The sequence below is a fragment of the Nymphaea colorata genome, chromosome 3, assembly GCF_008831285.2.
Source record: "Nymphaea colorata isolate Beijing-Zhang1983 chromosome 3, ASM883128v2, whole genome shotgun sequence".
NCBI classification, from domain to species: domain Eukaryota; kingdom Viridiplantae; phylum Streptophyta; class Magnoliopsida; order Nymphaeales; family Nymphaeaceae; genus Nymphaea; species Nymphaea colorata.
Window position 1 is genome coordinate 2,810,032 of NC_045140.1, and position 22,440 is coordinate 2,832,471.

Sequence of the window (22,440 nt, forward strand, 5' to 3'; positions counted from 1 at the left end):
TACCAGGCCCAATTTGTCAACTTGGGAAATTGCATGTTTACTTTGCAGTATTCTGTCCGTCCGTTAACGTGAAAACCTGATTTGATCTTACTTAAATTATTTCACTTTTTTTACCAATTTTGGTTGGCCCTGTGGCTAATTTGTGTATATAAATGGACTTTGTTTGTGGAAGTTTATTCCCAAAACTAGGAGCGTTTGCTATGCAAGAGCCATTTAAACTCTCATAAAGAAAATCAAGGGTACCCACTCAATATTTAAGATATGGAATGTAGAAATTTCTTATGGGGTGTTTGGATGACATCCAAAACCAGGTTTTGGAAGTAAAATCTGGTTTTGCCTTCAAAACTAGGTTTGTGGGGTGTTTGAGTGCCATCAAAATTGGGTTTAAAGAAAACACAGTTTTGAAAAAACATAGTACCCCTTAGGTTATTCAGATTTTAGATGTGTCACTCAAAAAAAAAAAAACAAGGTTTTTAAAATTCATTAAAAACTTGGTTTTCATAAAACTGGATTACATGATCTAAACGCCGGGTTTCCTCATAGGGTGAAAACATCGTTCTTGTTGGGTCATCCAAACGACGGCCCCCTAGGCTCGACAATCCCGGACTAGGTCAGGCTCAAAGACTCTGATGGTAGCCCAAGTCTGGCTTGCTTAGTCGACACAACCGTCAACTTTATACCCATCGGATACCCGATTCAATGACCACCTTATTTAAAATTCTTAAGGAGAATTTGGTTACTCCATATTTAAAATCTAGGATCTGGTGTGATCTGACATGACATCTTTTTGCTAATGTGATAAAAAATCAATAGTTTATCAAACTAAAGATCCTAGATCAGGCCTAAGATCCACATTTAAGAAACTTATTTTGCTTATTTGCATTGAGAAAAGGTTGGTTGGATTTAAGATCGGAGGGAGGAGGATTTACTTAAATCTACAGTTCTCAAATCTTGATGATCTTAAATCCAAGACTATCAGGCGCCCCCCTTCACACATTTCCTTTTCTAATATCACATGAACTCTCTGCAACATATCAAGTAAAGGGAGTGCTCAGCAATATGCCAAAAGTTTTTAAAGGGAACCATGGACAATATGTCAAGAGTTTCTAAAGGAGCTTGCTGTTGACATCATCATGAAGTAATATATATATATATATATATATACATATATATATATATAGAGAGAGAGAGAGAGAGAGAGAAAAAAAAGAGAGAGAGAGAGAAGGGGTCCCCAGTACTCAAATATTCATTGATACATATGCTCAATCCAAACACAGAGAAACCGAGTTTTTATTACTGGTAAACAAAAACCAAACTGTCACAAAACCTGATTTTCGTAAAACGTCGATTACTGAAAAGTCATTCAGACAACCTAAAACTTTCAAGTAATGCTCCGTCCCTTGTGCCTCTCACCTTTCTTGAAAAGGGGAATATTATATTGAAACTCACTTTAGTCTGCCCGTTTCTCTCTTTTGTTGACAGGAATGAGTTTGGAGAACAAGGTAGGCTCGAAAAATTCGTGCAAACCCTGCCGACCGAGATGCTGTTTAACCGTCACATGCTCCGCACCTGAATTCTGTGTGGCAGTTGATACAGCACCACGGCCACCCAAAAGCTCTCTCTCTCTCTCTCTCTCTCTCTCTCTCTCTCCCTGGGTTTTATTCCTTTTAAGCATCAAATCACCCGACGCGCTCTCCCTGTGAAAGCACGTAAGAGGAAGAGAGAGAGACAGTGGGGCTCGCATTTTACGTTTGTTTTCCTTTCGACTCTTCTTCCACCTACAGTGGGGAGTGTGGCTTATTCATCTATACAATAGAATTTCACTACCATTTAGATACTAGTTTTTAATGTGGTTATTCCCTGCCCATGCAAAACGATACCCAATTTTTAATATACACTAAAAGTATTCATTTATTCAATCTGTAGGGAAGAGAGAAAAGCGAGCTAAGCAGAGTTCCTCCTAGAAATGATGCTCCTTTCTCTCTCTTTAAAGTTGGCCTCCGTCTATAGGCACCTCCCCCCTTCTCTGCTTAGAGATTCTTTTATTCCTCTCCTTTTACTTGCTTGGGTCTTCATTCTGTATCTGCAACAATCTGTCTGTACTCTTATTACCGTCTTCCTCTTTCTCTTAGCCTTCCTCCACAACAGAAACAAAGAAGGAAAAATACCCACTTGGGTTTTCTTCTTCTGCTGCTGCTGAGTGTTCTCTAGGTAGTAGTTGATTTTCGTAATGGAAAATAATGGGTTTAATCTGCAGCCTCAGTTCCCAGCTGGACTGCGGGTTCTTGTTGTGGATGATGATCCCACATGGCTCAAGATCCTGCAGAAAATGCTCAGGAAGTGCTCATATGAAGGTTGATTTTCCTAATTTTCGATGAATTTTCCGTCCTACTTCATGGTTTATGTCTGTCCGTCCTCGTTCATGCAGGTTTCTTTTTCTTTTTTCCTTTTTTTTCCGGTGAATATTATGGTCTTAGTTAAGAAGCTTTAGGTGGCCATCCGTCTTTGTCTGTGATATATTCCATGGTTGCGTCGAAATGTTTTCATCATTTGCTTTATATATAGTATAGTTCTGGGGGCTACTTTTCACAACCAACTGAAACTTTACCTTTTGAAGAGGATCAGTTTGACAAATTTTTGTTGTGTCTTCCTCTTCTTTTGTTTTCATATCTCTTATTGCTACGTTCGTTTATGTTTGTCGGTTGATGACGCTTGTTTTATAAGAAGTGCTACCAATTTATCTTTTAGCGCTTAAAGTGTATGTTCATGAAGTAGAGAAATAAACTTGGATGGTTGGTAGTTGGTAAATGCTATTCGATGCAATGAAGTTTAGACTTGGATGCTCATGAAATAGAGAATTAAACTTGGATGTTCATTATCTGTTTCATTGAGTTTCCTTCATTGTCTTTGCATTTTATCATCATGAGGAAAGGAAAATGTCTAACTTTTGAGAAATAACAAAATAAACTTCTTAGATTGGGGGGGCGGTATGTCATGACATCAAACCGCTTTATCTTTTGCTTTCCTCTAGCACCCTTTTTCCATCTTTTTTTTTTGGTGGGGTTCGTGGGACGAAAATGCTCTTCAAGATATCCTCCAGTATTCTTCTATATCTATATCTAGTGGAGACTAGAATCATGCAAAAGATTGTGCAATATGAAATATGATACCCTGGGTACTGTGGAAGATGAAGCATAAAAGGCTTTATTCTTTTCTTGAATTTCTACTTTTATGTTATACATGTCCATGAGGAAAAAAAGAAAAAGGAAGAAAATAAAGATCATCTACAGATGTTTGCTCAGCACAGCTAAGAATCTTGGAATTTATTGTACACCAGACAGGTATCTGTTGACACTTTTGGAGGCCTTGCTAATTATGGCAATCTCACTGTATTCTTGGTTGCTGAAATGATGCACGATCTGAAAATTAACCAACATTTACAGTTTTTGCTTGATACTGGCATTTTCTTCCAAATATCTGCCAGTGGAAACAATGACCAAGAGGAAATTCTATCTGCAAATGGAAATTATCTTTCTTTTTTCCTAACAGTGTATGCATCGAGTTTATTGGCTCTCAAATTACAATGGTCCCTTTACAAATGCATGGAGGGAGTAAACTTCCGAAGGAGTCTGTGCCATTCAGGGTACCCTTGTATTTAGAGTTTAATTGGTTTATTGTTGTTATAGCATGACAGAATAGGCTACCCTGATTGAATCACATTTGGTTAACCTTATGGAGGTAATATTGTGTATCACTTTTCTTCCACATGGATCTCAAAATTTCTTAATCATATTTTCTTTTAGCAGAAAACTAAAATTCAGAGATGTGATGTACCAGTTAATGTTCACCAGAGATGGTTAATTTATCCTCAGTCATTTCAGCCATTCTCAGTTCTGGTTGCTTTTTTTATTTATTTATTATTTATTATTTTTGGTCTTGAACGTTAATTATAAAGTGGAAAAATTAAAAACACAGAAGAAAGGAACAATTTTCTGATTAATTGCTCATTTTTGATTTGCTTTTTGATGTTCTTTACACGGAGTCTTTTCTAGTTCAATTTGATATTCTTAACATGCATGACAAACATCTGCCTAAAATGCATGGGTTTTTGCTGATTTATCTATGTTCCTCTTGCAGTGACAACATGTGGTTTAGCGAGAGAAGCCCTGAGTATTCTTCGTGAAAGAAAAGATGGATTCGACATTGTCATAAGTGATGTTAACATGCCTGACATGGATGGTTTCAAGCTTCTTGAACATGTTGGGCTTGAAATGGATCTGCCAGTCATTAGTTAGTTGACAGGGTTCTTTTTCTTGTTTATGTTGTCTGCTCTAGCTTTAGCCTTCAATTTTCAAATATTACTCATTTTAGCAATTTTTTATGTTAACAGTGATGTCAGTGGACGGCGAAACAAGCAGAGTAATGAAAGGAATCCATCATGGTGCTTGCGATTACCTGCTTAAGCCTGTAAGAATGAAGGAGCTTAGAAATATATGGCAGCATGTTTTCAGAAAGAAAAGGCATGAGATGAAGGATTTTGAAAATCATGACAAGAATGAAGAAACTCAGCTTGTAAAAAATGTGCTGGACGATTTTGAGGACGACCATGTATCAAATGAAGGTGATACAAAATCAGCAAAAAAAAGGAAGGACCTGAAAAATGAGGATGATGATGAACATGAGAGTGGTGACACTTCTGCTGTCAAGAAAGCTAGGGTTGTGTGGTCAGTCGATCTACATCAAAAATTTGTCAATGCTGTCAATCAGATAGGACTTGAGAGTGAGTAATCCTGTGCTAATTCTCATTTTCTTATGTTGGATGCATTTGATGACCTTGGACCGAGCTACTGGTTGCAGCACAAAAATCCCAGGCCACAAATTGGTCATTAGAGTGGATGTTTAGACCTTGGCTTTTGGATCCAAAAGTAAATAAAATTTGATTAGGTTGGTCTGACACTTTTTTGAAGACGAGATGTGGAGTCTAAACCAAAATTGGAGTTTATTGTAGCCTTGATATTAGTTGGACCCTATCAGAACACATTGTCAGAATCAAAGTCCAAGATTACCAAATGATTCCATTGTACATAATTGTGGCTGAAATAGCCTACCTCTAGCTTTTTTGTTGGTTGCTGATTACCATTTTGGACTGTGTTTTGTTCTTTAGAAGTTGGCCCCAAGAAGATACTCGACTTGATGCAAGTTCCTGGTCTGACAAGAGAAAATGTTGCAAGTCATCTGCAGGTAACTCTTTGATAAACCGTGACAACTTGAATTTGCTTTAGGATTTACAGTAGACATACCCATTTTTCCCATCCCAGCTAAAGCTGCTCATTTCTTTTCCTTTGCCTATTGCATGGTGTATTATCATAATCTTAATGATACATGCTGCTGACATGTTATTGGCAATGTTGTGTTTTGGAGACTCATGAACTTACTGATGACTTAATTTCCTAATATAAGCATTTCAGCAACATAGATCTGGAGATATTTTCTTCTGCTTGTTCAGGCCATTGAGATGTGCGTCGTGTTTAGTTTATCCCTTTTCCTTTTAAGGAGCTGCTTCATCTTCGGTGTGATTCAAAAACTCTAATTGATTTTTCTAACATCAATATGTGCCCTTTGTTTGTAGTTTGTACCTATTGCTTCTCTTTTTTATGTTTTACAACAGAAAGCATTAGATGTCGTTTTGTTTGGACCTATTGCCCCGAGTTTATGTTTTAAGACAGTAGCAGTGGCTAAATTCTTTTAGGAGGCAATGGCATTTATGCAGATTGCCTAATCATGATGAGAACAACTGTGCATATCCTCAGAAGTAAGCTTGGTACTTGCTATCCAGTAAGGGAAACTATCCTGTTAGAAAGTGTGAAATTTATTTAAGGCCACTTTAAGCTTGAAAACATCTGAATGCTGTTCTCATTGATGATATCTGTTATGTCTCATGTCAAAAGATAAGTACCTTGTTTGGCGGGCTAGTTTAGATGTGTAATTTTAGAAGTAAAATTGTTCCTTGAGGTTCTCTTCGATGCTTTGCCTCAATAACTTCAATCTCGTGGTTGGGCAGTTTATTCTGTAGTGAATCCAGATACATGAAAAAATCCTTCGTGTTTTCTGAAAGGCCTAGATTTGTTCTAGAAAATGAAATTGTAGCAGAGCATGAAAAGGAAGGTTAACCGACTTATACCTCGGTCATGCTCTTGGTTGTTTGTGCTTGTCTACAGGATGAACATTAAAATAGGTGTTCACATTACTCAAGTTGCAAGTAGCAAATTTATAATTTTTCACTACCAATGAGTTAAGATAATAATCAAAATTGTGTTCGATATGGAACAATGAAACAACATGCTCAAAAAGTAGAATTTCTTAAAGAATGTAGACCAAAATAAAATAAAATAGAAGAGCACTTGAAAGGGGATGGAACTGCAAACACGGATATGTTCTGGAACCAACTCCACAAGGTTTCGCTGAGAGAAACCCCATTTCTCTGTGTGTGTGTGTGTGTGTATGTGCAGGCGCTTGTACTGCTATACTGGTGGTGAACTACCATAGCTAGATGGAGTGCAGGTCTTCAGAAAAATAAATTAGTGCTCTTACTCATATTTACCATATTAGTTCTCTCACACTCTAGTGTGGTCTTTTAGACCAAAACCATCCTTATGTTCTTGAGTGTAAGATTCTGATTTTCTTACCATTGCAGCAATTAAATCATACAAACACTGAACATGATAAAATTATACAGGCGAGTATGGAAACTGTGTTAGGCACATCCTAAATCAATGCAAAGATGGTGCTTACAACTTTATGCCATCATAATCGAGATCGCCATGGACTATCCCAAACAGACTTCTGCTGTATCTGCATATATAATTGATGAAGTGTCAGATAAACTTACAATGTGCAAGACAAAATGCAGTTTAATAAAATGATAAAAATAAATCTGAAGCACTCGCTATCACAACCCAACCCACTCCCACATCAGGCTCAGGCTGTGATGATTGGTATCAGAGCCGGTTCAACACTTCGACCTGGGGTCCCACACGCACGGACACATGTGCTTAAAGGGGAGATGGATGTGAAATTTAGTTTCATATCAAAGTTTGTGAAGAATCTTCGGGGACATATAAGGGGGTCGGCTACATGGTTAGTTGTCCTATTTTCTATCCCTTTTAGGGTTGGAACTAAAGCTGCTAGGGGGCATGTTAAGATTTGCCAAACCGAGAGCTTGAGCTCGGTATGAGAGTGGGCCATGTTGTGACAGTTGGTATTACAGCCGGTTCGACACTCGGACATGGGATCTCTCACGTATGGAGGTGTGTACTTTAAGGGGGGTAAATGTGAGAGTTTAGTCTTGTATCAAAGACGAAGATGAATCTTCGAAGACATATAAGGGGGCCGGCTAAGTGATAATGTCCTGGTTCCTTGCCCTTCTGGGGAAAGATCCGAATATGCTAGAATGCAGGTTGGGATCCACCAATCCAGGAGCCTGAGCCCAAAAACAAGGAAATTATTCACAGAAAAAAATAGTTTTCATTGTCAAAATAAATTGATGTTGATTTCATCAAGAATCTTGAGTATGCCTAATTAGAAGTTGATTTTTGTGAGGACCATGTCTGCGCTCTTTTTTGGATTTTAGACAATGGAAGGCAAACAAGAGTTGGATGATGGGAAGTTGCAAGCCTCAGACATAGTCCTTGTCATAGCAAAATTACATGTTTGCTCTTGTATGACTTATGTAGGGATTACTCTTATCATTCCAGTCCGTGTTAACCTCGTAATGACCCTTCTCATTTCTTTTCAGAATGTCTTTCATATTTCTTGTATAAATGCACTTTTTGCTTTTTCAATTCTTGCATTTCTGGTTGAGCCTATGAACTGGAAAAGGACAAGTATGAATCACACCTCAGCCTCCCCTGCCTAAATGTGGTTATTTATGTACTTTTCCTGATTGGGCGTTGTGTATCAACTGCATCTTCTTTTACAGAAGTATCGCCTGTACTTGGGAAGATTGCAGAAGCAAAGTAAACCAGAACCTGCTTTTGGGGGGACTATGCAACCAGACTGCGGCTCAGTGGAGTCAGGAAGTTCCACTTGCCTGAGTTCAATTACAGCACATCGAGCAAACTCAGCTACAACTTTTGGATTCTCAGGTGATGAAATACAAAGAGCTCACGAAGATGATATGAGTAGGATCAACTTGCCAATCACGGTTAACACGTGGCCTTTGACCAATGACATGGTTGATACTACAAAAGCAAACCCAATTTCCCAGGTAAATTGTGTTCTTTCTACTGAGAGGACAGTCCCAGAAATGGATAAACCATTGCTTAAAACGACCACGACTCAACGGTACCCAATGGGTGAAAGGACTTCAAGTATCCAATTCAAGCAACATCCGATGCATATCACACATTCTCAGAGTTCATATGCCCTTCTGGAGAACGACTATCCTGACATGCTAATGCGCAGTCAGCCTCACCAGGCCATTCTTGATCAGTTAAAAGGCTTTCCACCATGCAGGGCTGAAGAGCCCTTTCTCCATGGGAAAACATCTGTTTCTGGTGTTGACATTGACACACCCGTTAATGAAAATGAGCTTGGATGTAGTGATTGCAGAAGCACTTGTGCTGTAGGGTTGGAATTCCCGTCAGAATGTGGTCAAGACAATCTCCTTGCTGTCCAAGGTGATAATCCAATGCTCAGCCAACAGGTTATGGGGGCAGTCTCTTCTGTTAGCAGCTCGATCCTCAATGAGATGTATGAACTTGATCAGAAAGGCATCGACATATGGGAGTCACCTTATCTGCATGTATTACCAAAAGATTCCAGCTTGGACTACACATACAATGAGTTCCAACTCTATCCACTTCAAGGATTTGACTGCTTTGCAGATTTTGGGCCTGATGTTGTGGAGACTTTTAAGATAAATGAACTGAAATCCAAGGCAGAAATACAAAGCTGCTTCCAGAGTGAATCAGTGTTCGACTCCAGCAGCCTCTATGGTCCAGAACACCTTGTTATGGACGAGGGATTGCCCTTGGATGGAGATCAGCTTCTAGTGTGAGCTACTATGCAATTATGTATCCTTTATATCTCAATCCTGATTTTGTCAGTCCAATGTATGTATTCCCCAAGCAACTATGCCACCATGACTAAGATAATAACTAGGTTGAGGTGGCTGAGTTCCATACTGCTTTTCAAGGAAACTCATGTAATGAGGTGTGCCAAAAACTCACATATACACTGGTACTTAGTTTGCTTTCTTCAAGGATCAACTAGCAACATGAGGAAAATACATCATGTTAAGTTTGTCCCAAATATTTTTTCCTTGTCATTTCTCATATGTAGTGCAGAGCAGAATGGTTTCTGAAAAATCTAACCAGTTGGTTGAGACTTTGATGACGCTTGCCCTGTTATACTAGAGAGACTCAGGTTTTTTGAATATCGACTATGGCGCAAGTTGATTATAATAAAGCAAGCAGCTGATATTATAATTGTTCTACTTGTCTGTAAATTTCTAATGTTATGTGACAGTGCTGTTAATAATTAATTGACTTCTTCAATGCCAGTTTTAAGAATAATGCAATCATCTCTCATTGCCATTCTGAAAGTCAGATGCTTGAATGAGGTGGCCTGTCCTTCCTCCCTTCTAGATCTCACTGTGTTGGTCTTTATGGAATTGTATATCAGTCTATTTGAGACATGATTTAACCTGATCTAAGTCTAGGATTGCTGACGTTGAGTGTTCGTAACTCTTCTTACTACTAGAAATGTTTAGGTTCTTACTTTGAGACATCTGGGTTGTGAACCTGAAGTTAATTTTACCGTCCGGTGTTCATGGTGTAACTTGTCATCGAGCTGCATCTGCTTCTACTTCACAATCTCGTAACTCCCTTGATTGCTATCTGCGATGAATCTTACAACTATTTGGAATGGCAAGATTGTGTTGTACACGTTATGAAGGCTAACATTTCCTTTCATCAACAAAAGAAAGATTGGAACAAGTGAATCAAAGCTTTAGCGATGATGAATTTTTAATTTTAGTTATCCGGCAAATGGCAGTTTTAACTTCATATATATATATATATATATATATATATATATAGAGAGAGAGAGAGAGAGAGAGAATCGATGTCCGATGCACCCTGCATCCGGCGGCCTATGCTGTTTTCTTGTAATGAGAATGAGCAGCCCTCTCTCGGGGAAGGACTCTGTCACGCTCTCTATGCAGAAAAGGTGTTAGATCACACTCTCTCTCCAAACTATGACCTACGACATCGAATCCCACCCCTGCCACTTGGACAAATGTTAAGGTAAAAATGAGACAATAGAAAATTGAGTTTAGTACGATCGACGCTTCGTCTATTTGATTCAGGAAATGTACCGTTCAAATGGAGTGACTTGGAAAGCATTGTCGAGATATCTCACCAAGTATCTCACTAAATAATCTGAGTCACGAAGACACTTATATTTTAACTAAAAGTTGCAAACAAAATTGAACCTGTTTACGCATGCAAATTCAAAGCTGCTTATCACGGATCTGGTAAAAAGATCTCAATTTAGTCACAAATAAAAAATTGAATTTTATTTCGGAGTTTGATATCTGAACCATGATCCGATAAAGATATGTCCTACATATAAATGTCAACTATTTTGTCAGATAGATTTGGCCTGTGTATTTAAAAATTGAGTCTCTCTCTCTCTCTCTCTCTCTCTCTCTCTCTCTCTATATATATATATATATATATATATATATATATATATATATTATCCAGACATTCGTCCATCGATATGTCAAAGAGACTGATGATGGTGAAAGATTAGGTTGAAATATGAATGTCTTAGTTTTTTTTCAAGAATATGAATGTCTATAAGTTTTTTTTCAAGAGACTGAAAGACTCTCCAAAAAAAGGCAAACGTTTGCATTTAGGAAACTGATTTGTTTCTTTCTTTCTCTCATTCCTCCATTGAGGGGTATTTCAATCTTTTAAAAAAACTTAACTTTCATATTTTCAATTTATCCCCGATTGACTCCCCTATTAAATTTGTGTGTGTATATATATATATATATATATATATATATATATATATATATATATATATATATATATATATATATATATATATATATACTCGCGCACACACACACACATGACCCTTGTTGTTCTTTTAAGGAGATAGTTGTGAGCTTCACAAATAATTAAAAGTAGCTCGATACAAGAGGCAAACCAAATTCAAGGTTTTCTTGTTCATCTGCCCTTTTAATTATGAAGCACTCGAAAGCCAAACGGATCGTCTTCACATGAAATAAATAAAGAAACGTCTTCATTAGTTGAGATACACTCGGTCTTTCAAAGAAAAGAACGAACTCTCAACGATCGACTTGTAGGTTCAAAATATGTTCATTCATCTTACAACTTTCGGTCTCATGGACCCTACTGCTAAAATTTAGTGCCATTGACATCATCATTGGGAAGTCCTAAAGCAACCACCCAAAGAGCTTACATGAATCCTGCTTTCGTCTTTCCACAAAATAATGGAACCCGACTTGTCGATTTAATGCACGAACGGCCCACAATAGTTAATGTAGCCATTAGGAGTCTGATAAGTGAACAACAGGAACAACATTGTTTATTGGAAGTAATTTAATGATGTTGCAAGCAATGTAGATCAACGGAATAGCAATAATCAAAACAGAAATAATAATAATAATAAATTTGTTATTGTTACTGTGCTGAATAATGAAGATTAGCTACAGTAGCAAATAGTAAACTAAAAATAAATACTAATGATTGGCTACGGAAGTTCCGAATAGGAGTGGTGTTCACATTGAGTTTTTCAATGCTTCACGTCCGACTCCACGATCATCCAACTAAAACATCTGACAAAAGAATATTTGAAATACAAAAAGATCAAGTGAATTTTGTTTTTAAAGGAACTTTCAGAACAGACCACCATGGATGCTGCTGGAGGGAGGAGACAGAAGAGGAACCCATCTGAGTGACATCCAGTGCAATGGGGGACTTGGGGATGGGGATGGACAAGGTGGGCATGGTGATGGCGATGGTGGTGATCGTGGTGGCGGCGATGGCGATAGTTGGTCGATGCGATCCGTCGGAATCCAATAGGGACATGGTGAGGAGAGCTCCGTGGCGGATCCACACCCTGTTCTCCGTAGAGTGCCAGGACTACTTCGACTGGCAGACGGTGGGGCTCATGCACAGCTTCAGGAAGAGCGGCCAGCCGGGGCCCATCACCAGGCTGCTCAGCTGCACGGATGAGGAGATGAAAGCCTATCGAGGGATGGATTTGGCGCCCACCTTCCGGGTGCCCTCGATGAGCAGGCACCCCAAGACAGGAGACTGGTAATTGAGAAATGGCTTGAAACCGTGCATTCTGATAATCGATTTCCCAAATTTCGCATCTCTCTTTCTTGAGTGGATTAGGTTATGTGATGCTGCCGTCTTATTGGTTTACATGCTCATCGCAGACATCTCTCTCTCTTGACAATTGGGTTTTGAAGTTTCTTAATTTGGCAACTTCCGAGCTGTTTTAGTTGTTACGGGTTTTGGTGGTGTTTTTCTTCTTAGACCGTTTTCTCTAAGGGCGTTTATTTCTAACTTGTAGTTCTTTATTTTTCAGTGTCTAATGATTTATCCGTGTCGGCTTCCTTTTAAGAAGTTGCATTTACCAGTACTTTTTCCTCCTCACTACTTCAGGAAATTTGTGACTTTTTCCTATCTTCTGGAAACAAGTAATACTGAGTTTGTGACGCGTACACAGTTGTGCGTTTTGTGTCTAAGATGTGTTGGATTCACGTGCCAATTGTCTGATTGTATGGCAGTATGGTGATTGATCTTAGGAAGAACAGAGTGTTAGCATTACTGGTAATTGGTGTTGCAACAGCTTGTTGGTAGTGACTTGTTCCTTTTCAAAACATCTTTAGGTATCCTGCAATCAATAAACCTGCTGGAGTTGCCCATTGGCTTAATCATAGTGAAGACGCAAAGAACGTTGATTGGGTTGTGATTTTGGACGCTGACATGATCATGAGAGGCCCTATTTTACCATGGGAGGTTGGTGCCGAGAGGGGAAAGCCGGTTGCAGCATACTATGGGTAGGGTGAAGAACTTCTTAATCAAAATGCCCTTTGTTGACATGAAAATTTTGTTTTCTTCTCTAGGGTTTTTAATCAGAATAATATCAGAAAACTGGTAACTGTAGAAACTAAGGTCTCATGTAAATGTTGGCTAAACTTGTACAAGTTTTTTATCTGGAGATGCTTACTTGGTCAAGTTGATCGTGGACTTGATCCAGAGAAGCGTGGGAAACTTCTGTTCAATTCGTGTTCTCTGCTGATTAACAATGCCTGTTTCTAACGTTCATTTTTTTCTTGGTGTGATGTTTTAGGAAAGCACCTTGATCTAAAAGATTTCCTGTTCAGGCAAAGTGTGCCTCCATTAGTCTGTTAGCTATTTGTCTGTGAGACATATGGAAGCCTCCATTTTCAAGTAAATACTCCTGCAGAAGGGCCTCAATGAGAAACTTTAGGTGACACCTAGTTCTTACTGAACCCTGATAATAATCAACTGCAGTCTCTGATAATAATCGACTAGAGTTGGTATTCCCTTTCATAAAAGACACTTCCAGAGTCGCTTCAAGACTGCAAATTGGGCCTGTGGCCCTGTTACAGTTGCGGCATATGAATTATTCCTAAGGTGGCGCATAGTGGTTGCCGACAGTGATACTCATCTTTTTATTAGCTCTGTTTTAAGTGTAGATGTTATTGGCAGACATATAAACTGAATATTTGCATTGCCTTGCACTAGCCTGCACCACAGAAATATTATGCTCTGGGGCAATTGATGATCCAAAACACTGTTGTAGTTATTAACATATATCTAGTGTAAATTAACTGCTGATATTTTCAAACAATTGCTGATATTTTTGACATATCATTGCTGTTCTGGGAACTACTGATGTATCAGGACAAGTTTTACTAGTACCTTCATTTTCACATTATTAAATCACATGATTATATTTTTGTAAGTTTGAAGATTACGGATACACTAACCAGTATTATGTTTAATGTTTTTGTCTTTATAAGGCTATGTCTTTATCTTATCAACATGAGGTTTGTAGTTGTCTTTGGGGAACTCTTTGCATTCTTTTATGTATCCCATTTCTGTTACTTGGCCTGTGATTATTTTCTGTTTCTGTTTTATACTCCTATGTATAGCAGAATTGCTAGTAAGTAATTGTCCACACCTACAATTCTGTTGCAGATACTTGATTGGTTGTGATAACATTCTTGCGAAACTGCATACTGCACACCCAGAATATTGTGACAAAGTTGGTGGCCTTTTCATAATGCATATTGATGATTTGAAGGCAGTGGCACCATTGTGGCTTTCGAAGACAGAAGAAGTACGGCAGGATCGAGAACACTGGGCAACTAACATAACAGGTGATATTTACAGTAGTGGTTGGATAAGTGAGATGTATGGATATGCTTTTGGTGCCGCAGAGGTGAGAATAAAGCCAGTTCCAATAATTAAACATTGTTATGTACTAGCTCCTTGTGAAAAGTACTTGTGTCTTTTATCTCGGGTTGAGTTAGAATCTCAGAAGTTCCAACACATCACCTTCAATACACCTTCCATATTTACTTTTCCTTTTATGAGCAGGTGGGACTGCACCATAAGACAACTGATGACCTGATGATTTATCCTGGGTATGTGCCTCGGAAGGATGTCGAGCCTCTCCTTCTGCATTATGGTTTGGCATTCTCAGTGGGAAATTGGTCTTTCAGTAAATTAGAGCATCATGAAGATGATATTGTGTACAAGTGTGGCAAGCTTTTTCCTCCCCCTCCTTATCCAAGACAAGTAAGCTTCAAACAAGTTTTATTTGTAAATGCAATTTGTTCAACTTATGTCTTAGAAGTTGACAGCTCTCAAATTATGGCATAGATGAAATGAATCAAGCTGACTATTTTGTATTCAACTTTTTGTAGGTTGAACAGATGGAAGCTGATTCTGACAAAAGGCGAAGCTTTTTTCTAAGCATAGAATGTGTAAATACTCTAAATGAAGGTTTACTGATACACCATGCAGCAACTGGCTGCCCTAAACCTACATGGTCAAAGTATTTAAGCTTCTTAAAGAGCCAAAGGTTTTCTGAAATGACCAAACCAAAATCATTAACTCCTCAAATGCACAAAAGATTGCAAGCAGTAAAGACAGAGTCCAGTGGAAAGCCAGGAGGAATAAAGCCAAAAATTCATACTGTTTTCTCAACTGAATGCTCACCTTATTTTGATTGGCAAACTGTTGGCCTCATGCACAGCTTCCATCTTAGTGGCCAACCGGGCAATATCACACGACTTTTAAGCTGTACAGAGAAGGATTTAATGAAATATAAAGGGCATGATCTAGCTCCTACCCATTATGTTCCATCAATGAGTCGCCACCCCTTGACAGGAGACTGGTAAACTGCCATCAAATTTTTTTTCTTTTTCAAACATAATTTCATATTTTAGTATTTGTGGTTTGGTTTGTTCTTTTGTTATGGGCATTATTTGTCTCAATGTGCATTCATTATTTCTGAAAATTTAGGAGTAATGCTTTAGACTTCTTTTGGAAAATATTTTCTTTTCCAATTCCTATTGGGGACAAGACATGAACTTTACCTCATTTTCTCTCTCCTTATACACACACACACATATGCTTGACATGTGCATATTATATATGTTCCGTCACAAATATTGGCATGTTTTTCAAAAAAGGCACAAATAAAAGGGATATTTTGAAAAAATGCCAAAATGAAAATATTATGTTTTTTGTATTGTTATTGTTTTTAACATTTGTTCAGAAGATTTTTTAACATATTTTAAAATGCTTGAGGCTTCTTTTGTTCTGCTTTAGTGTTTCTGGTTTCGGTCAATAGAAAGTTGACCTGCCACATGGAGTAGCCATTGGCTGGTCCAATTGTTGGATATCATTTCTATTTATATAAATGAGTGATCTCCTCTTGTTGTCCTATGCATTTGAAAGCATTTTCGTTCAACAATATTCTTATTTTACCAGTGATGCTAGTCCTTTAGTTCAGTGCAGCTTTTGCATAGTATATATTTTCGAACATTATCTTGTGTACCTCTTTTAAGGATATTCTTTAGCTTCTAGGAGCATCTCTTTTTTTTTTTGGCCGGGTGGGGTTGGGGGGGGGGCGGGAATTGTTAAGTCAGTTTTCTATGGCTAGCCTATATATTTCATGCACATCCTCTAATGGTTCTATAGCTTTGTAACTTTGAACTCAAAGATGAAAAAATATTTTTAGACTTCGAATCCTTTTATATATCTTGAACATTTTCTAATGTCTCTAGACTCTATACAGGCTGTATTCAAGGACAAAAAGTTTCTTTAGATTTAAAATCTTTTACGAGTCCTTGTTAATTCTTTCCTTGAAATGTAGTTGCATTTTTATACACATTTTTCTTTATCAATAATCAAGAGTTCATGATAGTTTTTGTTTCCTTGTTTTTGCATATCTAGAAGTATTGATTGCATCAACAGGAAGTGTAACCACTATTCCCTCAAAATCCACAACTAAGACTCTCTAGGTGATCTAGTTCCAAATCCTCTCACCCTTATCTTTACTATTTTACCCATCTCTATCTGTAACCATGCTATGTCACCAAAGCGAATTAGCTTCTTAAAACATGAGCCGTGACTATGTTCATCGAGATCCTTTTATAGCTGGTCTAAATGTTCTTTACATTCCATTAATAAATATGCACCCTGTTCCTTTGCATGTGAATAGTACTTTTACATGTCACATTCTATGTTTTCAGAAATTTCGTGAACCTTAGTTTGTACATCTGCATTCATAGTATTCTATTTATATGCTACATTTATTTGTTTCTTCCCACTAATTGATCTTGATGATAATTGGTTTCAAGAGTTCAATCTTAGTGGACTTCTCGAGCACAAAATACTTTTTATATCTTGAAAACATGTTGTGAGGTTGATGTGTCTAGCTTATTGTTTCAAGTGTTTAGTAAATTCCAGTTTCTTGTCAGGTATCCAGCAATTAATAAGCCAGCAGCAGTTCTTCACTGGTTAAATCATGCAGCTATAGATGCAGAATACATTGTAATTCTAGATGCAGACATGGTTCTAAGAGGTCCAATCACACCATGGGAGTTCAATGCAGAGAGAGGGCATCCTGTATCTACTCCATACGGGTAAGTTATAAGGACTATCTTGTTTAAATTTTGAAGATTCCATTTAAAATATTTGTTCATGTCGTGACAGGTATCTTGTTGGTTGTGACAATGTGCTTGCACAAATTCATACACGGCATCCTGAAGCATGTGACAAAGTTGGGGGAGTAATCATCATGCACATAGATGATCTACGGAAGTTTTCACTATTTTGGCTCCATAAGACAGAGGAAGTGAGGGCTGACAAGGAACATTATGCAACTAAATTTACGGGTGACATTTATTCAAGTGGCTGGATAAGTGAAATGTATGGCTATTCTTTTGGCGCTGCTGAGGTATGGTCTAATGCCAAAACCAACATATAGTATCATCACAGGTACACATGCACATATATGCAAACATACCCACGTGTATGCGCAGGTGCCCCAGGATAGACACGCGATAAAAACTTCCAATCTATGTTCACTATTAAATTATCTATTATGAATGACAAAAATGAAAAGAAAAGTTCATTAACTCTTCCAAAAAATTGTTTTTATGCTTACATCATTTTTTCAACCACCTGTAGGGAATACTCTGTAGCACTAAGTAATAACTAGGAGTTTTCATTCTATTTGGTAGAGTAATGTTGTGCATGCACTTGGGAACAGTTCCCACATTACTTTTTTTGTGATCTAAGTGCAGGGACTCTTGAAAAGGGTTGCCACGTGTGGGTGCAGCAGTGGACAATTTCTTTTTTGTCAAATAAGTTTATTAACTGTTAATTATTAGTTTCCTTGTTTGTGGATTTTTTTTATTTATATATATATATATATACTTTGCCCCATCTGCACAATGTTCTTTTGCCCTGTGTGACATAGTTTGTGATCCTAAATGCAAATAAAAACCTATCTTACCTGCATGCACGATGATAAGCTATTAATTATCTATTTCCTGTTCGACTCTCCTTCACTTTCGATCTCCATATTGCTGCAGATAAATCTGAGGCACAGAATTAACCCAGACATATTAATCTACCCTGGTTATTCCCCTCGGAAAGGAGTTGAACCTAGGGTCTTTCATTATGGGCTGAAATTTGGAGTAGGGAATTGGAGTTTTGACAAAGCAGATTGGCGGAACACTGATGTAGTCAACATCTGCTGGTCGAAGTTTCCAGAGCCTCCTGATCCTTCAACTCTTTCCTCTACAGATGATAGTACTCTAGTGAAGGACAAACTATCCATTGAATGTGCCCAAAAGCTGAACGAAGCCCTTTATCTTCATCACATGAGAAGGAAGTGCATTGAAGCAGGCAAAGACAACTTGAGCCAGTCAAAAATGAATGTTTCCAACGGTAGATGGCAAGAGAGAAAGAAAGCAACAATTAGGCTTTACCGAGATTTGCAACAGAGCCTACATGATCCACCTGATGTTGTGATTGTGCGTCCTAGGTATTGGATGGTTTGTGTATGGATGCTTTCTGTGTTTGGGTTCTTGTTGGTCCTCTCAGTGGTATTATCAAGGAAAAAAGTAAGACTGGAAAGGGCAAAGGCTAAAGAATAGAAATAACATGAGAGCTTGCAATTTGCAGTACTGGAATTAAATGCTGATAGCCATGACTTTAACAATGACGGGGCTAGAGTCCTAGAGATTTAATTAGCTTTCAACTTTATTGTTCGTTGAGGTAGATCCACATATAACTTCTAGGAGTACAGATACTCTTCTATATAATTACAGAAAATTGTTGGATCAATGAGTTGGTGAAGCATTAATTTAGAGAGTATCTACTAGATAACAGGTAATGTGCAATTCATTGAGATTATGACCTTTCAGGGAATGAAAGAGCTTACATTAATTAAATTATTTTTTGATGAGAGTGAAGGCTGGAGCAAGTGGGTTGATATGTGATTGTTGGAAGAAAGTGCTAGTGGTGTCTTACCTTCCATAGCAGTGTTGGCTTCATATGTCATGGCAGCTTTAGAGACACCAAAGGAGCAAGAAGCATCTCATTGGAAGCAATACTCTTTTTGTAATTGAACAAAGTTTTTTTTTTTTTTTCGTGTATTTTTGGTTATGTAATTTGAAGCAAGCATGGGCAGAAAATTTATGCTTTCTGAAGAAGAGAAAGGCTTTAGAATTGGTTCATTCAACAATGGATTGGCCATCGTCTCAATTTTTATTTCACTTCTTTCATCTTCTTTGGTTCTGTAATTTGAAGCAAGCATGAGCAGAAAATTTATGCTTTCTGCAGAACAGAAAAGGCTTTAGAATTGGGTCAGCCAACAACGTAGTAACCATCGTCTCAATTTTTATTTCACTTTTTTCATCTTCCCACCCAATCAGCATGTTGTGCATTAAATTTGATGCTCCGAGAAGTTCATGTGCACAATTTCTTTGTCATTGAACATCCCTGTACTCCGCTTTTCTTGAAGTGCAAAAGGCCAAAATATTCCCAGTGCACCGAACTTGTTCATCCCTCAAAACCTAAATTGTATGTTGTTCAAGATCTTGCAACGAGCCATTACCATCATGAATTTGGCTTGTTTTTTCAGAAACCAGGAACAATGAGGTCTAAAACCCTTGAGACAACCCTCTCCGGTATAGAGAGAGAGAGAGAGCTCTAAAACCATCGAGGAAGAGGGTTTTAGAACATGCAGAGAGTTTACTCTGAAACCCTATACATGAGTGGGGAGAGAGTATCTAACGTCCTAAACCAAGGATAACTTGATCAAATAATGCTAATTGCACTTTACCTTAATAGAGATGCAGCGTGTTTGGTCCAGATCAAATTCAGTTTATGCCATATTTAACAGCACTCACTGCTTGTTGGGTCCAGGTTAAGCTTTGATTTTGGGCATGCAACCAATTGTTTTACGTCTACTTAGATTTGAATGCCAAAATGGGTACCCACAAGAGTCACAAACTCAAATTCAAATAACAATCAGATCGGAAAATCTTCATAAACATGCCCTACAGGATTGATATAGTACAACTCCTAACTTTGTTTATATTGTCAAGGAGACACCTAAGTTTTGCAGCGTAATAGCCTCAAAGGGCAAAGCACAACTAGTCGGGTAGGCAGGCGTGTAGAAGACACGTCACTTATTCGATTGTCATGGGTGCGATACTGCTATGCTCCTATACCATAAAAGGTGGGATCGTAACATTCATGTTGAAGAGTTTCCCTTACCCTGCACGTCTTTTTCAGGGAGTAGATTGTTAACCTCCTCCTCATCTAAAGTTTTGCAGCATAATATGAACCATAATTTCTCAATTAACCTACAATAACGCCTACATACCTTTAACACAAACACATTGTAAGCCCATCATGTTATACTAATTTTCTCAACTATATCCACTAATGATTTCAAAATTACTTTTTTCTATCAATATCTAAAGTAATCATGTGATATTTTTTACTAAATGCAGAAAGTTCTCCAATGAAAACTTAAATACATTAATAAAGTAGACATATTTTTCATTATGTTTTTAAGTAAATTTTTACTGATTTAACAATTAAAGTTTCAAAAATAATCTTATGAATCTTTTCGGTTAACTATAGAAAAATTTAAGTATTGTTTTTAACAATACGAAAGGTTATATATGTGCATTTTCTATTATTATCAATTCTTTATTACATGCTGTTGAAAATTTCCCAGTCACATCTAGCCTTTCTGAGAAAAACAATCTAGCTTGCTTCGGATACAAAATGGGGAATCAAATTCTACCCGATGCTTGACGTCTCTACTCGTGAATCTGAAAGACCTGCAGGTCCAAAGACCTATGAGGTTTCCCTTGCCCGGGAGGGAAGAAGGAATGAAAGCACTGTTTGTTGCATTACATTGTTAAGTGAAGTTATCCGTTCCATTGAAGAGGAAATCCATGGAAACCTACACGAGCTTCTGTCCACCACAAATTTTCAAGAATGCATTTGTTCCAAAATCAGAAAATGAAAGATTTTTTTATCATAATATCTGGCTTGAAACTTTTTTGTTTTTAGGCATTTTTTCTTGTAAATAATTGATAATAATTTTAGAAGGACTACAGTTAGAAGGCATTCTCCATTTACAGGAGAAATGGGTACTCCAGTTCTGTTTGGACAATCTATGTCAACTCCCATATGAGTCTATGACATGTCCTTTAAGAGTGGTGCTTCGGATAAAATATGTAGAAAAAAAGAAATTGTAGGCTTCTTTCCTACCAATGAATACTATAATGTTCCTTATAAGGTCGTTTGGTGGTGGCAGGAACACTCTTGTAGGTGTTTCATGGCGATTCATGGAACACTAAAACAAGTGTTTTATGAATTTATTTCAATCTTTCTATCAGATACATCATGAAACACTTACAAAATGTTCTTACTTACATGAAACACTTACAAAATGTTCTTACTGTCAAACTATTTCTATAAGACCATTTTAGAAAATAACCATATTAAAAAATAAGGTCACCGGTTGCTAACCCTTTAGGGTGTGTTTAGCGCCTTTAACATGTGTGTGGGTGACAGTTGAAATTGGATTTCTGAAAAATCTAGTTTTGAGAAAACAACATTTTCATTTTCAGATGGGTGTGAGTTCCTCCGAATTATCCACAAAAAGGTTATTTTTTCTCATTAGCTAAACATAAAAATTAGGTTCTGGTTAAAACACTGGATACCATTTTTTGAGATTGTCGTTTTTTGTTTTGTTTAAGGGTGAGTGGTTCATTCCACCATCTCTACCTGTGCCTGCTCCCCTGAGTTTTCACAGAGCATGCTTCGAACCTAAGTTCTTTGAGGAGTCGGACTACCAACGTTTAAACACAACTTTAGCGATAGATTTATTGCAAAAACATATGTAACATAGTTTTGTCAATGTATACAATTCAAGTTTTTTTTGTGATGTTAAGACCAACAGATAGCTACTTAAGCTTGTAGAAAAGGGCTGCCACCGATGAAGTTCGAACCATGACCGCCTGCCAATCATTTTTGGCCTGCCCCCATGCCAAAACCCCCCTTGGAGCAAATGGGAATACTTGATCTTGCATTCATGGGCTCGGAGTTACCTCCTGTGAATGAAAAAACACTGTTTGAATGAGACCCGAGAGTTGGAAGTCACTCGTAACACTTAACAGTCCAAGTACCGGTGGGATTCGAAATGAGGACGTGCCGTCTACAATACCCCCACTCTACCCAACTATGCTACCGAAACAATTTTTTTCCCCCTTGCTTCTCACGAGAAAATAAATACCCGGTAAATTTTTTC

At 37.7% G+C, this 22,440-nt stretch overlaps 2 protein-coding genes across 7 annotated transcripts; both read left to right on the forward strand.

The window, feature by feature from the left end:
* Positions 1–1,476: 1,476 nt before the first annotated feature.
* On the forward strand, positions 1,477–9,312 carry LOC116250990 (two-component response regulator ORR26-like). Of its 5 annotated transcripts, none has more exons than XM_031625024.2 (5): positions 1,477–1,502; positions 4,138–4,290; positions 4,391–4,780; positions 5,165–5,241; positions 7,979–9,312. In XM_031625024.2, exons 2-5 carry the CDS (start codon positions 4,224–4,226, stop codon positions 9,056–9,058), a joined length of 1,614 nt encoding a protein of 537 aa, XP_031480884.1. In that variant the 5' UTR covers positions 1,477–1,502; positions 4,138–4,223; the 3' UTR covers positions 9,059–9,312. The 5 variants fall into 5 exon arrangements, with proteins under 5 accessions (XP_031480884.1, XP_031480881.1, XP_031480883.1 ...); XM_031625021.2 differs by lacking the exon at positions 1,477–1,502 and adding an exon at positions 1,512–2,354; XM_031625023.2 differs by lacking the exon at positions 1,477–1,502 and adding an exon at positions 2,218–3,643.
* A 2,587-nt stretch (positions 9,313–11,899) lies between these two features.
* On the forward strand, positions 11,900–19,350 carry LOC116250735 (peptidyl serine alpha-galactosyltransferase). Of its 2 annotated transcripts, XR_004171492.2 has the most exons (9): positions 11,900–12,359; positions 12,941–13,111; positions 14,280–14,523; positions 14,682–14,882; positions 15,011–15,483; positions 17,075–17,239; positions 17,310–17,553; positions 18,194–18,995; positions 19,080–19,350. XR_004171492.2 is itself a non-coding variant. In XM_031624618.2 (8 exons), exons 1-8 carry the CDS (start codon positions 12,010–12,012, stop codon positions 18,758–18,760), a joined length of 2,415 nt encoding a protein of 804 aa, XP_031480478.1. In that variant the 5' UTR covers positions 11,900–12,009; the 3' UTR covers positions 18,761–19,350. The 2 variants fall into 2 exon arrangements, 1 of the variants encoding a protein (XP_031480478.1); XM_031624618.2 differs by having other exon boundaries at positions 18,194–19,350.
* The last annotated feature ends 3,090 nt before the right edge of the window (positions 19,351–22,440 follow it).